Source organism: Silurus meridionalis, chromosome 24, assembly GCF_014805685.1.
Source record: "Silurus meridionalis isolate SWU-2019-XX chromosome 24, ASM1480568v1, whole genome shotgun sequence".
In the NCBI taxonomy this organism is placed as follows: Eukaryota; Metazoa; Chordata; class Actinopteri; order Siluriformes; family Siluridae; genus Silurus; species Silurus meridionalis.
The window spans coordinates 14,631,236-14,646,208 of NC_060907.1; the positions used below are offsets into that span (position 1 = coordinate 14,631,236).

General features: G+C 37.5%; 1 protein-coding gene across 6 annotated transcripts in view; it reads right to left on the reverse strand.

Moving 5' to 3' along the window:
* Positions 1 to 6,297: 6,297 nt before the first annotated feature.
* Positions 6,298 to 14,973, reverse strand: part of LOC124378641 (immunoglobulin-like domain-containing receptor 2) — a 35,916-nt gene continuing 27,240 nt past the window's right edge. For 3 of the 6 annotated variants that reach the window (XM_046838388.1, XM_046838387.1, XM_046838383.1), the window contains 3 exons: positions 14,044 to 14,251; positions 12,905 to 13,619; positions 6,298 to 12,722 (listed from right to left, as the gene is read on the reverse strand). In XM_046838388.1, coding sequence (XP_046694344.1) covers positions 12,630 to 12,722; positions 12,905 to 13,619; positions 14,044 to 14,251 — 1,016 coding nt within the window. In that variant the 3' untranslated portion in view covers positions 6,298 to 12,629. The remainder of the gene's footprint in view (positions 12,723 to 12,904; positions 13,620 to 14,043; positions 14,252 to 14,973) is intronic. The other 3 variants (XM_046838384.1, XM_046838385.1, XM_046838386.1) reach the window with 3 other exon arrangements.

Below are 14,973 nucleotides of genomic sequence, written 5' to 3' on the forward strand. Positions count from 1 at the left end.
TGCATACAGCAATATTTTAACTCAGTAAAGTTTTTGCACTTTTAACAATTGACTGAATATAATACATCTGTGACAACAGATTTATTATACTATGAATAATTATCTTCTATAAATGTATACTATGTACTGGAAAATGTAATTATGTAAACAAGAAATTAATTTGAAGTGTATTTAGTTGAAGTTATTACAGTTTTTCTCAGTTGCTTTGGAGCATTTATCGAATCATTCTTAATATTTGCAAACCAGTAAGTGCATTTTCTCAAAATCCTCAGTTCATCTCTCAAAAGTAAGTATTTGTGTCAATGAACATCTCATTACCATCAGAATGAAAAAAAAACCTTTGTCGTTGTTCACAAATAAGATCGTCAATATGTTTAGTCATGTTGTCAGTTTCAGGATTTCTTGATATTGTTTGATATGGTATTCTTGATATGGTTTGGATCACAATGACTGAAATGCACAAAATTTGACTTCCTTCTGTTTGGCGTCTATGAATTTCAGCAGCACAAATTCATTTATTTGATTGCATATTTGATTTATATTGATTGCAAGAGACCGGACAGGATTCACACTTTTACTGTACTGTACAAGTGTTTGTTTGTTTCTTAATTGTTCATCCATTTTCAGAATGTATAATTCTGTGTTTTGCTCTGTCTGTATACACTCTCCAACTGAACGTTCACAAGATTTAGAGAACTAGTTGATTATTGGTTGATCTGATGCCGTTCACTCGCCTTCATTAGTGACATTCAAGATTCAGCTGCACAATTCATCAATTCAAGTCACATTTACAAAAGAAGTTCAATGGGAATTTTAGATGACAGATGATGACAACTGGTATAACCATCTTGCATTCAATGACTTATGCCATGAACTGATGCTGAGATATTTTGGGGGTTAAAACTATTCAGGTCAAACCAATATAATATATTTTGATCAACAAGGCAAAAACAACTTATAACACTTCCTTATGAAGGAAACAGAATACAATTGTGCCTATTAACCAGTGATCCTTGGAGCACTATGGCCCTGACAAGAATAAAGTAGATACTAAAGATTTTTTTAAATATGAAATATATATTATATTATATTATATTATATTATATTATATTATATTATAATATATTATAATTACATGTATGAGGACAGTGTGAACATATATGAGGACAGTGTGACAGCAGTGAAGTGTGCACTAGGAACGACAGACTGGTTCAAGGTGGAGGTTGGACTGCATCAAGGACCGGCTCTGAGCCCTTTCCTGTTTGCAGTGGTGATTGACAGGTTGACGGACAAGGTCAGACAGGAGTCTCTGTGGACTATGATGTTTGCAGATGATATTGTGATTTGTGGTGAGAGTAGAGAGCAGGTTGAGAAGAGCCTGAGAGGTGGAGATATGCGCTGGAAAGAAGGGGAATGAAAGTAAGTAGGAGTAAGACAGAGTACATGTGTGTGAATGAGAGGGAGGGCAGTGGAGTGGTGCGGTTGCAGGGATAAGAGGTGGAGAAGGTGGAGGAGTTCAGGTACCTGGGGTCAACAGTGCAAAGTAATGGAGAGTGTGTCAGAGAAGTGAAGAAAAGAGTGCAGGCCACCCAGTGGGTGGAGAAGTGTGGCAGTGTGGAAGTGTTTGTGATAGAAGAGTATCTGTGAGCGTGAAAGGGAAAGTTTATAGGACTGTGGTGAGACCTGCGATGTTGTATGGATTAGAGACAGTGGCATTGAGTAAAAGACAGGAGGTAGCAGAGCTGAAGATGTTGAGGTTTTTATTGGGAGTGACGGTGCAATGGACAGGATTAGAAATGAGTTTATTAGAGGGACAACGCATGTAGGACGTTTTGGAGACAAGGTGAGGGAGGCGCGATTAAGATGGTTTGGACAATTTGCAGAGGAGGGACATGGGGGTATATCGGTAGAAGAATGCTGAGGATAGAGCTGCCAGGAAGGAGGAAAAGAAGAAGACCAAGGAGGAGGTTTATGGATGTGGTGAGAGAAGACGTGTCGCTGTGGCGACCCCTAATGGGAGAAGAAGATATTATATTATATTTGTTGCACTTGCTTAAGCTTCCACAAACTTTTGCTGCCCTCAGTCTGTACATTTAATTGTTAGGCACATATTACAGTTTTTCTCAGGTGCTTTGGAGCATTTCTCAGATCAGAAATGAAATTCTCATAACTACTTGTTCAACCTCCACATCATTTAATCATTTGTGCTCAACATATGAAGATTTCTCGTTGCTCAAATTGATCAAATTGCAAATGCTTTTGTTCATTCATTTAATTCATTATGTACAAGTGTCTGCTGTTTCCTACAATATCAGTTGTTTATGTTGTGGTGTTAAAAATATATTATACTGGTTTGACCTGAATAGTCTCAACCCCCAAAACATCTCAGCATCAGCTCATTGCATAAATTAATTGAATGCAAAATGATTAAACCAGTTGTCATCATCTGTCATCTAAAGTTTATATTGATTTTTTTTTTGTAAATGTGACTTGAATTGATGAATTGGGCAGATGAATCTTGAATGTCACTAATGAAGGTGAGTGAAAGGCATCAGATCAACCAATAATCAACTAGTTCTCTAAAACAGGTCAAATGTGAATCTTGCAAACATTCGGTTGGAGAGTGTATACAGACAGAACAAAACACAGAATTATAAATCTGAAAATGGATGAACAACTAAGAAACAACGAACACTTGCCACAAAAATACCAACTGACATCATGTCAGTGATTCTCTGATTAACACAGGTGAGAGTGTTGACGGGGACATTCTGTCTCTTTCAAACCATCTACCTACATGTCTTCCCTCATCACATCCATAAAACTCCTACTTGTTATTTCTCTTTTTCTCCTTCCTGTTGGCTCCATTCTCAGCATTCTCCTACCGATATACCCCATGTCCCTACTCTGCACATGTCCAAACCATCTCAATTGGCCTTTCTCACTTTGTCCCCAAAATGTCCAACATGCGCTGTCCCTCTAATAAACTCGTTTCTAATCTTGTCCATCCTTATCACTCGGAATAAAAATCTCAGCATCTTCAACTCTGCTACCTCCAGCTCCACCTGCTGTCTTTTACTCAATGCCACTGACAACATATCATGGCCAGACACGCACGTTCTTGAACCGGGACATGGGGAAGGTCGGGTTCCAGCGGCGGACACAGAGGAACTTGAAGGTCGGGAAAGGCCAGATGAAGCATGGAGCCACGTCCTGGTGGCTGCCCCTAGCACCAAAGCTTTCTGCTCCTCTGCGGAGATCTGAGGCGAAGCGTTGCCCTCTTCGGAGGTCTGAGGCAGAGGTCCTCAAGCAATCAATCAATCAAACTTTATTTATAAAGCGCATTACAACCACCAAAAGGAGCACAAGGCGCTTTCCAGTAAAGCAAAAAATAAACATTAAAAATAAAAATGTAATTAAAAGTAATAAATTAAAAATAAATAAAAAAATAAGAAATAAATAAAAATAAAAATAAGACACAATGAACATAAAATAGCAGTTGAATCAGTGCTTCATGTTAAAAGCTTGTCTATATAAATGAGTTTTCAACTGCGATTTAAAAATACTCAGCTCAGTGACGCATCGTATGTGTGCTGGAAGTGCGTTCCACAGTGTTGGTCCCTGGACAGCAAATGACCGGCCTCCAAACTTTTTATATTTGCATTTAGGAACAACCAGAGAGGTAAGTCCAGAGGAGCGGAGAGTTCTGGCTGGTTGGTAGACCTTTAATAATTCGGCGATGTACGGCGGGGCCAGATCATTGATTGCCTTGAACACAAACAGCAGGACCTTATACTCCACCCTTAACCGCACCAGAAGCCAATGAAGCGAGCGGAGGACAGGGGTGATGTGGGAGCATTTGGAGGTGTTGGTGAGAAGACGTGCTGCCGCGTTTTGTACCATTTAGTCCTGACACTCCAGGCTCTTCTTAACCTGCTCCCTACTCTCACCACAAATCACAATATCATACACAAACAACATAGTACACAGAGACCTCGTCCATCAACCTGTCCATCACCGCTGCAAACAGGAAAGGGTTTAAAGCCGATCCTTAATGCAATCCAACCTCCACCTTAAACCAGTTTGTCGTTCCTAATGCAGTTAGAATAACTGATTGCAAACTTTAAAAGGTGGGTGGTGCTTTAAATAATTGTTCTTCCTCAGCTTCAGGATCGAGGCACCACTAGTGCAGAGCTTGTTTAGGAATAGCAGCAGGTAGGTGTGAGTACATCTGCACACACAGTGAGGTGAAGTCTTTTGGAGGATGGCCTGGTGTAAAGAAGGGAAGCAATGAAGCCACTTCTCTTCTAAGGAAGTTGGTTTACTCACAAGTTTGTCTAAAAATGCATCCATGAATAAAGAATGGTACAAAAACATCCTCCAAGAGCAACTTCACTCAACCATCCACAAACAAAACCCACAAATTCTGACAAACCTCAAGCATTGATTATGCAAGAACGGGCTGCCATTAGTCAGGATGTGGTACAGAATTTGATCGACAGAATGCCAGGGTAAATCGTAGAGATCTTATTGTCTTAATGTAATTCTTATAAACAATAAAAGCATTTGACATTTATAAAATGCTTGTAATTATACTTCGGTAAACCACAGTAACATCTGACTAAGATTCAAAATCACTGAAGCAGCAGACTTTGTTAAAATTAATATTTGTGTCATTTTCAAAACATTCGGCCATGGCTGTAATAGCAATCTCATACATAAATTATTTTGCTAGTGGTAGGTGGTACATTTTAGGGCTTGTGAAATGTAATAATAGAAGCTTGAATTATAACTATACCATCTGCATCTGACCTCATCAATAATACCAAGGACCCACCATCATATCTGAACTGCTTCTATTACCACTAACATTACAGTTACCACTACACTGTAACCCTGCACCTTATTCGGAAAAATGATTATTGCACTGCCTCACTCACATTATTATTTACACTGCATCACTTTGCATACCCTGAACAAACTGTTGCGTTATTGTACTATTACATTTTTTTAGTTTATTATAGATTTTCATATGTTATAGCACAAGCACACCATTACAAATTCCTTGTACATGCAACCCATAATACTTGGCAATAAAGACGATTCTGCTTCTGAACTAGGAGTTACTCTCGAGTCATGTTGAAATAATAACTATAATAAAGACTATGATGCCAAAGTGCTACATAAAACAACACAAAAGCACAGGAGACTTCCATTGTGCAGTTTCAAGTGTGGATTAAAGTGCAAAAAAGATGATCAAATGTCATGTTTGTTGCGTAAATAATAATTGATAGATTTTTTTAATTATTATTATTTTTTAAATAGTTTCCAACATTAGGTCTTATGTTTTCTGTGTCCAAGATTCTTATTAGTTCGTCATAGTGTTTTAATGACTGTAGGATTTCTAAAAACTATCATGATGGGAGTCAACGTCACTCGACTTATCTTAGTTTTCAAGCTCAAATGAAGTAAATTTTAAGGATAATTGAGGCGTTTAATGTAGTAACAAAGAGGATTTGACGTCCTAGATGTGAAGGCATCTACTTCTACACTGTTGGCATCCAGGTTCTACTTATTTTATGTTGTAAAATACTTGACCAAAGCTCCCAAACAGTGGCAGACCCTTAAATTAGCATTTAAATTTGAGAAATGATGGTCCCATTAAAAAGAGAAGGTGAGGTCCATGTGTTTCTTGGAATCATAAGGTTGCAAGCATATATCAAACCAGTTCTGCAGCAGCAGTGTCATATACAGTAGTGCTTTCTCTAAATATTCAGTCAGTGCACTTTGAGTAGAAAAGCTTATAAGAGCTTATATAAATAAAATGCAGTGTCAATGCATGTGTCAGAGAAATGGTCAACTTCTTACATTTTTCTTTTTGACCATTAATATGAAATAAGCTATCCACTCCTCTTGTTTCCCAGAACCAACAGGAACTGCCTGTAAAAACTGTAGAAAGCTATTTCCTGGAATTGTACCCTTCTCACACACTAGACCTCATGTTTTTTTTCCCATTTCCATGTTTAATGACATATCATGTTGAATCCTATGTCCTAATTTCATGACATTTTGTCTCGTAATTAGAACAAACCCAACTGGACTCTCTGATCGCTAATCAGCTGCTCAAAGTGTGTGATTTTTTTTTTTATTCAAACTCTGAGCTACATGAGGAAGATAATGTGTAGTGTTCTGTGTTGCCAGTTTCACAATTGCATTCCTTGCTTCTGGTCAACAGCCCATATTCCAGCATTCTGCACTGTACCAAACTGCCAAACACACAACTGTCTGAGAGTAATGTAATGTATTGTATTTTTTTATTGGATAGAAAAGAATGTGCAGTACATTTGGGGTACTACCTGAAAAAGCATTTCTGTAGCAAAAATAAATAAGTCAGCATGGCATTGTGGGAGAGACAAACTGTTATAAAAGCATGTATAACAAATGATAGCTCAGAAAGGTTTTCCCTTTTGTAACTCTAGCACTAGACAATATTACTGAGTTATGAAAGTCGTGACTGTTAGTTTTTAATCCACTTTTTTTATGCCTGAGTCTGTACTTGTGTAATCATGGTAAGTCTGGTGTTCTAGTGTACGCTGCTTAATTGAGATGTCTCTCAGAGAGACACTTGTGTTAACAATAGACAAGGACTCTCAGTGCATGAGTCACTCTTAATGAAACAGTCTCATTGACAGCACAACATTTCTAGAGAAAATGTGGACAGAAAAAGGCCTCAGACACACTGATTAAAATTTTTTTTGCTGAATACATTAAAGGGTGGTAGTGTACAGCATGTTAAACCTAAACTCTAAGCCGCCATCTATAGCTTTATCTATTTAGATCACCATCTATATAATCGTCAATGGTGATTTACTGTATGTACTGTGTTATTACTACTGACCATCAGTTAATTCTAATGCTCATCATTTCAAATCAAGGTCAAGAAAAAAAACCAGACTGATTTACATGGAAGTGCATTGGACGAGCTGCTTCACTCAATTACAGTAGACGGGAAACATTTTACGGTACTAATAAAATAATATTTACCCCATTTACTGAAACTTTTATAATGAATTATAATGACATTTATGGAAATCTTAGAACAGTTGGACAGCCGAAAATGTTCCCATGAGTCCCATATACTGTGTCTGTTAACCAGTAAATCAATCAATAGCATGTTAATTCAATCAATAGCAAAAACAAGTTTAGGTCGTATTACACATACACATGATTTCCTTTCACATATCTGATTCATCAGGGTTCGCTGTTTGTGTGATGTTTCACATGTTACACCTGTAAGTTTTCTGCATTTTTTTTCAGGTTTCTACTATTAAACATGCTAAAAGGTGGATTGTACACTAAATTTTTCTTAAGAGTGACATGTGTTTGTGTATACAAGACACTGCATATTGGGTATTCTGGCTTTGTTCAGTGTCTGCCAGTAATAAAGTATGCTGTAGGTACATCTTTGTGCTACTATACAATATATTCACATTTGCAACATTACTGATTTGACACTATACATTGATAGGATGTTGTTCCCAAACAAGCAAGTTTTCATGTCTTTTCTCAGTACAGGTTAACGTGTTAGCTCTTGTTCCTGTGTCTGTGGTATATGCATTATTTTCACATCTAGGACGCAACATACAGAGGGTTGATCCGAAAGAGTTGGCATATTCCTCTGATAGTTATAGTTAATGATAAGATTTAGTATTAAACATAAAACATGGGTATGACAATAACAGTTGTTAAAAGTAAAAAAAAATGTACAAATACACTATATGGCAAAAGTATTGGGACACACTTTTCCAGCCGTATGTGGCTCTTCCCTAAACTGTAAGTACAAAGGTAAAGGCTCACAATTGTAGATAATCTTTGAAAGCAGAAGCATTAAATTTTCCCTTCAATTGAACTGGGAGATCCAAACCTGTTCCAGCATGATAATGCCCCTCTGCACAAATCCAGATCCATGAAGATATGCTTTACATGAGTTGAGTGGAAGATTTTAAATGGCCTGCTATAGAGCTCTGACGTTAACCCTATTGAACACCTTTTGTGTCAATTAAAATGATGTCAGCAGCCTAGGCCTCCTCACCTCGCCTCACCTAACTCAGTATATGATTTTGCTAACACACTTGTAGCTGAAAGAGCACAAATCTCCACAAGCACACTCCAAAATCTTGTGGAACAACTTTCCAGAAGAGTGAAAATTATTAGAGCACCAAATAAAGACTATATGTGGAATGGGATGTTTAAAAAGTATGTACAAATCATATGTTAAGGTGTCCACAAACTTTTGTCCATATAGTGGATACAGGCATAAATAGGAAAAATGTCATAGGGTAAAAAAACAAAATGATATTATTAACTGTCAAGTTTCTCAACTATATATTTTGTATTAAAAAATACATAGGCAAATTATGAGAAATGAAAAAGTACACATATACAGTAGCACATAATTGTTGTAGGCACATTATGTCATTGTGAAAATGAGAGATGCAAATCTCAGGACGCCACAAAAAACGTCATTCGCTGTCTGATCTCATGAAGCAGCATGGAGTGTGTCATCACAAAGACTTGTCTGTGCACAATTAAGGCCTCTTATGCTTATGGCCACTGTAGGGCTTTCATTACTCACACAGCTTTATCATGGTCCTGCAATGACTGTATGTGTTCTACCTGAAAAAACACATAAACACATACTGTCCTATAAGTTCCTTTTACTTATATCTTTGTATCTGCTTGAACCAAAGCATCCACACCTTTTACTTTAAAAGTGTTCGAAGAATAAAAGTACACTTTCGCAAAGTGACATTCGATCTCACCGCCAAACAACTGTAACTTTCCAGTTTTAAGTTTCTTCCCCGCTTGAAGTGCAGAACAGGTGTTTTTATTTAAGAACGCAAAGCTTCTTTGTTAACTTGAGCTTCTCCAGCACAGTCTGGGTGTCTCTGCAATAAACACGTGTCCTCCTTTTAATCTTCAGAGCATTCCAGGATGAGCGTTCCAGGATGAAAAAGAGCGCCGAGTAGCACGTGAAAATATAGTGAGAAGATCAGTGGGCAGAAGCTTGGGAAGCGTACAGATGCTGGACGGAGAGCTAGTGTGTGTCAGACCTGCCTTTGCTGGTCAGACTATGAGTGAATCTCTGCTTAGGAGTGTGTTCTGTTACAAAAAAAAGAGAAAGAGAAAAAAGAGAAAGTGTAAATGACGCTTTGTGTGTTCATGCAATGATTAGTATAAGTAAACTGTGACAATAGTGCAAGTGAAGGGTTGTAAGTCAATTATTGAAATTTTTATTTCAAAATATATTATCCTGTTTTGTGTATATACAACAAAAAAAAGTAACACGTTAAGCAGCTAAAAATATATAACTAATCAGGGAAGTAAATTAATCATGGCAAGAGGAATAAGCAAATCCTGCAACGATCCCTAAGAGTGCCTCCTATAACATTTAATTTGACTGTTTTACCCACATGTTTTTTAGTATTATGGCATTTAAAAATCAGGTTTCCTTTAAAAGTTTTAAAAAAAATCACGTGTCTCTTGTTTTAAGATTATACAGGAATCTCCAGCCATAATATGTGTCATGTTCCTCTGATTTCGGTCTTTTAGTTGTTCCAACTATCCGTTTACGCTCTATGGGTGATCAGGCTTTTTTCCCTCACATGCACCAAAGATGTAGAATTCTCTCCCAACTGAGATTAGACAGGCCGAGTCTTTTACTGTTTTTAAATCTGCTCTTAAAACACCACCAGCACAACTCCACTGACACACAGTTTCAGTTAGGATTGTAATAGTCTTTTCTGTTGTGTCACCGAGGTGGCGGAATGAACTTCCCCTAGATGTCCGAAAAGCTGAGTGAACTGCCTATCTTCAAACAATGGGTGAAGGCCTACCTCTTCCTGAAACACTTTAAATAGCACTTATTGTCTTTGTTATTTTATGTCTTTGTTAAAAAAAAGTGCTATAATGCCTCCCAATAGTGTTTTAGGCTGATGGTATCCTAAGTGTTGATTTATTCATTGATCGAGACGTAAGTCGGTCTAAATAAGGTTGTCTGCTAAATGTGGTAAAAGTAGTAGTTATAATGGAGCAAAGATGAACCTTTTCTACTGTAGTTCTATCTAGTTTCTGACGATCTAGTTCAGGGGTTTTCAACTGGTTCTGTGCCAGGGACCACCATTCTGACTAACAAGTAATCCACGGCCCACTATTCTAAAAAGCGATCCATGCTGGTGCTGACTAGCAAACTTCACCTTAGTTAGAAACGTTAGCTAACAGCTCCACTCCAAATTTCAATTCACCAAAACTATTAAGCGTCTATTCAATAAAACCTGAATAATGTGTTTTCTTAACTCTGAGATGCTGGTCTATTTCGCGCGCAAGATGTATGTGTACTTATATGACGCAAAACACAACGTTAGCAAAGCATAGGCCTGACAGGTGCAAAGCTAGCCATCCTGTGTCAGTTTAAATATTTTAGATATTTTCATTAAATTCAGTTTTCCCACTAATGTGCAAATATTCTGAAAATGTTTGGAAAAAATAAATTATGAAAAAAAAGTGATTTTAATAGTGAAATTATGTAGGCTGTCACGGACCACATGCAATGCCGCCGGTGCAACCGGACCACCGGTTGAAAACCCCTGATCTAGTTAATGTATATTTTTAATCAGTAAAAACAACCATATTATTTGATAATTTGTCGTGTTTCTGTTTGTAGGGAATTTTGACTGTGTTTAGCTGCTTTTGAGTAGGATGATGGATGATGAACTATTTCACACATCTCTACAAATACAGAAATTCAGAAATAAACACAGAAAAGCACAACTAAAGGTTCTTTGGTAGCGACCAAAATATACAATTTAAAGCTTGTAGAGTTTTTCTAGGTTAAAGAAAAAAACAAATACTTCAAAAATACTGTAGATTGTTCAAAAGCTATTCAATATGACTGATGCAATTTACCTCTTTATGAAGTGTGACATTGGCAAATAAATGTATGCTGGACACAGGTTCCACATTTTAGCCTCCTAACATGATGTTAAGTGATGATAATGAACGTCTCAAATGAGGTGAATTGGGTTCATAACTAAATGTCAATCACTGAAATAGTAATGAATATGACTGACATCTCAACCTACTTCTGTGTGCAACACAGCAGATATTAATAAACCCAGTTTTGGAAAATTCTTTGGATGCTTATGGATTCACAGACAGCTGTGCTTTTTCTATTAAAAAAAAATAATAATAAAAAACACCAGACCTATGTATTAGTGCTGTATGTAGCAATGAAAGCAAATATTAATCTCAGTGAAGCATATTACAAAGCTATTACAGTGTGTACAGGCAAAGCAGGTTCGGGTTCAACTTAAACGCATTAAACTAATCAGTATAAAATGGCTTTAGGATTTAAACAGGGCTAAAATAATCACAATTAGCCTCGAATCCAGGTTCATAATCATACGTCTGCTTTAGATTACATTTGATGGATTCAATTTGATTTCATTTGATTTGAGAAAGGCAGGACAGTATATTTTCTAAAGGTTTCTCTTACAACAATAATACTATTCTATACAATTATACTGTAGAATGACTATTTATTTCTGTTTCATAGAAATTAACAGCCACTGCCTTTTTAAGTTAATAAAAAATATACCGAAACATACACAATATGGACAAAAGTTTGTGGACACCTGACTATAAGATTTGTATGTGCTTTTTTGGACATGCCCTGCCACCTTTAGTCCCCCATTTGCTCTTATAATAAGCTCCACTCTTCTGGGAAGATGGTTTACTAGATTTTAGAGTGTGCTTGTGGAGATTTGTGATCATTCAGCCACAAGGGTGTTTATAAAGTCAGGTACTGATGTAGGTGAAGTGAGAAGGCCTGGGGTGCAGTCAGTGTTCCAATTCATCCCAAAGGTGTTCAATAAGATTGAGGTCAAAGCTCAATAGCAAGAGATCCTCCACTCCAACCAATGTAAACCATATCTTCATGAAGCTTCAATGCACAGGGTCATTGTCATGCTGGAACAGGTTTGGGTCTCCTAGTTCAAGTAAAGGGAAAATGTAATGCTATTGCATCCAAAGACATTTTATACAATTATGGGGCTCCAACTTTGTGGTAAAGATGGTTGGAAAAGTCCGGTGTCCCAAAGCTTTTTTGTCCATACAGTGTATAACTTTATTCGAGTGACATATTCTGCCTTATCACCTCAATCTGACCTTAAGCCAAAACGATCAGGCATAGAGTGAGCTCATACAATTTTCAGTCTGAACAATGGCAGACATAATAAATAATAAATGGCCACAAACATTTTGGGATTTTATGTACCGAATTAGCATTTAACGGTAATTGTTTAACATTTTACTACTTGGTTTGTAACTTAGATCCATATACATTAATTAATTGAATGAAGGAAATCAATTTTTTGTAATAAAAAACAACTCCAGCTTGTTGGTGTTTTTTTGATTCAAAGTGTACTCACGGGCACACAAATCTTTATTTTGGCATATCTCTAACTGTTTAAATGTTAGCGGTGTTAAAGGTTTGGGGGGAAAACTGAAACGGAAGCAAACCCATGCTTCCGAGTACATTCCTTCTCCTGTTCTTTTTACCTGTGTACAGGCTATTTTCTGTTGTCGAAGCGAGGTACAAAACGAACCGTGACCAAAAAACCTAGGTCTGAATCAACTTGTGCATTCTGTTCATCATAAAATGTCTATAAGAGATAAACATGAAATAATTGATCAAGATGTGAGTTTTGAGGAAATCTTTTAGAGTGCAAATACATGATATGGCTATTCTCCTCGGATTTCCTCACAAATCTTTTTTGTGTCCCTGAAATTTTCTTAAGCACTCTAAAGGAAGATTCATGAAACACTGAGCCTACATATAACTCACCACTTTACGCGGCCTACTCAGTTCCTCTCTATTTTCCTGTTCTTTTCTGGAGCGTGTGGAGGTTAAAGGTTGGTGGGAGTTCACAGAGCCTCGGAAACGTTCCGATTCCCTTTCTACATATGGAGGCAACGACTCGCCTTCTTCTGTTGGCCGGTTGCTAGCTGATCGGTTGCTGGGTGAGTGACTGTTGTTGCTCTTTTGAGAGCTATTCTTGGAAGGCCTGTCTGATTCCTCGTCATTCCGGCCACCTTTCGAAGACAAGCTCCTTCCAGCTTTTGCTTTGCATTCCAATAACCTATTAAGGAGGGCATCGTCATAGTCCTGCCCACACTCATCTTCCTGCCTTCTCGAATCCCACGCGTTGTGATCTCGCCGAAGATTGCTGTCCCCAGTACCTCGTCGTTTAGGATTTCCCGAAAGAGGAGCAGGACTGTGAGGACGGGGTCTGTCTTGGACATCTTTAGGATAATAACGTTTGGAGCTGTAATTTGGATAACGGTCACGCTCCAACTCCCGTTCTCTCCACAACTCTCGTTCATGTTCATAGTGCCTTTGCTTTGCGCATGTCATGTATTCGGCCTCGTCGTCGCTAATGTCGTCGCGGCAGCGTCGCTGCACATAGCCCATAGCAAATTCTTCAAGTTCGTCCAGCGAGCCAGTGCGTCCTCCCATATTAAAAGCCTTCCTCTGCAAGTGCTCAGAACGTGGGTTCCACCTGTGGAAACATCACAATCACCTCTGCCCTTTCCAAGTTACCCCAAAGATAATATCTTCTCTATATATTTATTTCAGTGCATATACAATAGACTATTAAAAATTACAAAAATACAAGTACAACAAGACCAACACACACGTAAAAATTTGCTAAATGATTCATACATTCATCTTCACTATATGCTCTTTTTTCTGCTCAGGGTTGTGTATAAAGCTTATCAAGTGAAATTACACCCTGGAAAAAATGCCACACAAATTCACTCCTATACATAACGACAATTTCACATAGCCAGTCCAGTTTTTGCAGAGTAGAAAGGCACTGGAAAACCTAGATGGAATCCAAGTGAACATGTGAAGAACCTGAACTCAGGATCAAACCAGGGAGGTTGGACCTTTAAGGGAAACATATTACAAATCTTAGTTACCTTAAATGATCTTCGTTTGCTCGATGAGGAGGATGCCGAGCGGACGTTTGCGTATGCCCTGACGACATGTTTCTATCTCTGCTCAGTACAGCTGGAAGGTCGTCCATATCAGGAATGGATGGTAGTGCTTTCTTCTGAACCTTCCGATAAGCCTGGTGGAAGTCGGTTTCTGCTTCATGTAAAGAGCTCAGTTCTGACATACTGCAAGCTGGCCAACAGGAGGAAAACAACAAGCAAAGAAAGTAAAAAAACACTCCTAGTATTCATTTCACAGATAAATGCATATATTTTACATTTAGCAAACCAATTTTTATGCTTTTATTCAAAGTCATTAAAGCAGTCACTGATTACATAAACTCTTATTAAGTCATATTTCAAATCAAAATGATATTTTCAACAAGAAATCTATTAATCGGATAAACATAAAAGATCATTTGAATAAAAATATTAATTCATATGAGATTACGTTCAAGCTGCTTATGGTAAGTATAATTGTCTAAAATACACACATATATATATATATATATATATATATATATATATATATATATATTCACAATTTTCATATTTGTATTATAATGACATTTCCTGAGTCAGTAAGACATTATTAAGTAATGAACAGAGCATGAGGGTTATATAACTGGTCAGTTTTATGAAGGAAGGAAGAAAGAAAAAGCCTGCAAAGCTTCATGCAAAATACTGGTACTAATTTAAAAGCAATCAGACACTGTATGGAGTCTACGGGACATGCTGTGCCACTGTATGAGCTCAAACTTTAAATCATGCAGACTGCATCAGTAGGCTATTAAAGAATAGAGAAGCAAAGGAAAAAAAAGGGAGCTACTGGAGAACATTTTGTAGCTGAATAGAAAAGTGCAGCCTCGTATTAGGAGGCTTTTATGAGCACTGCATTTCTGAGTGCTGCACGCG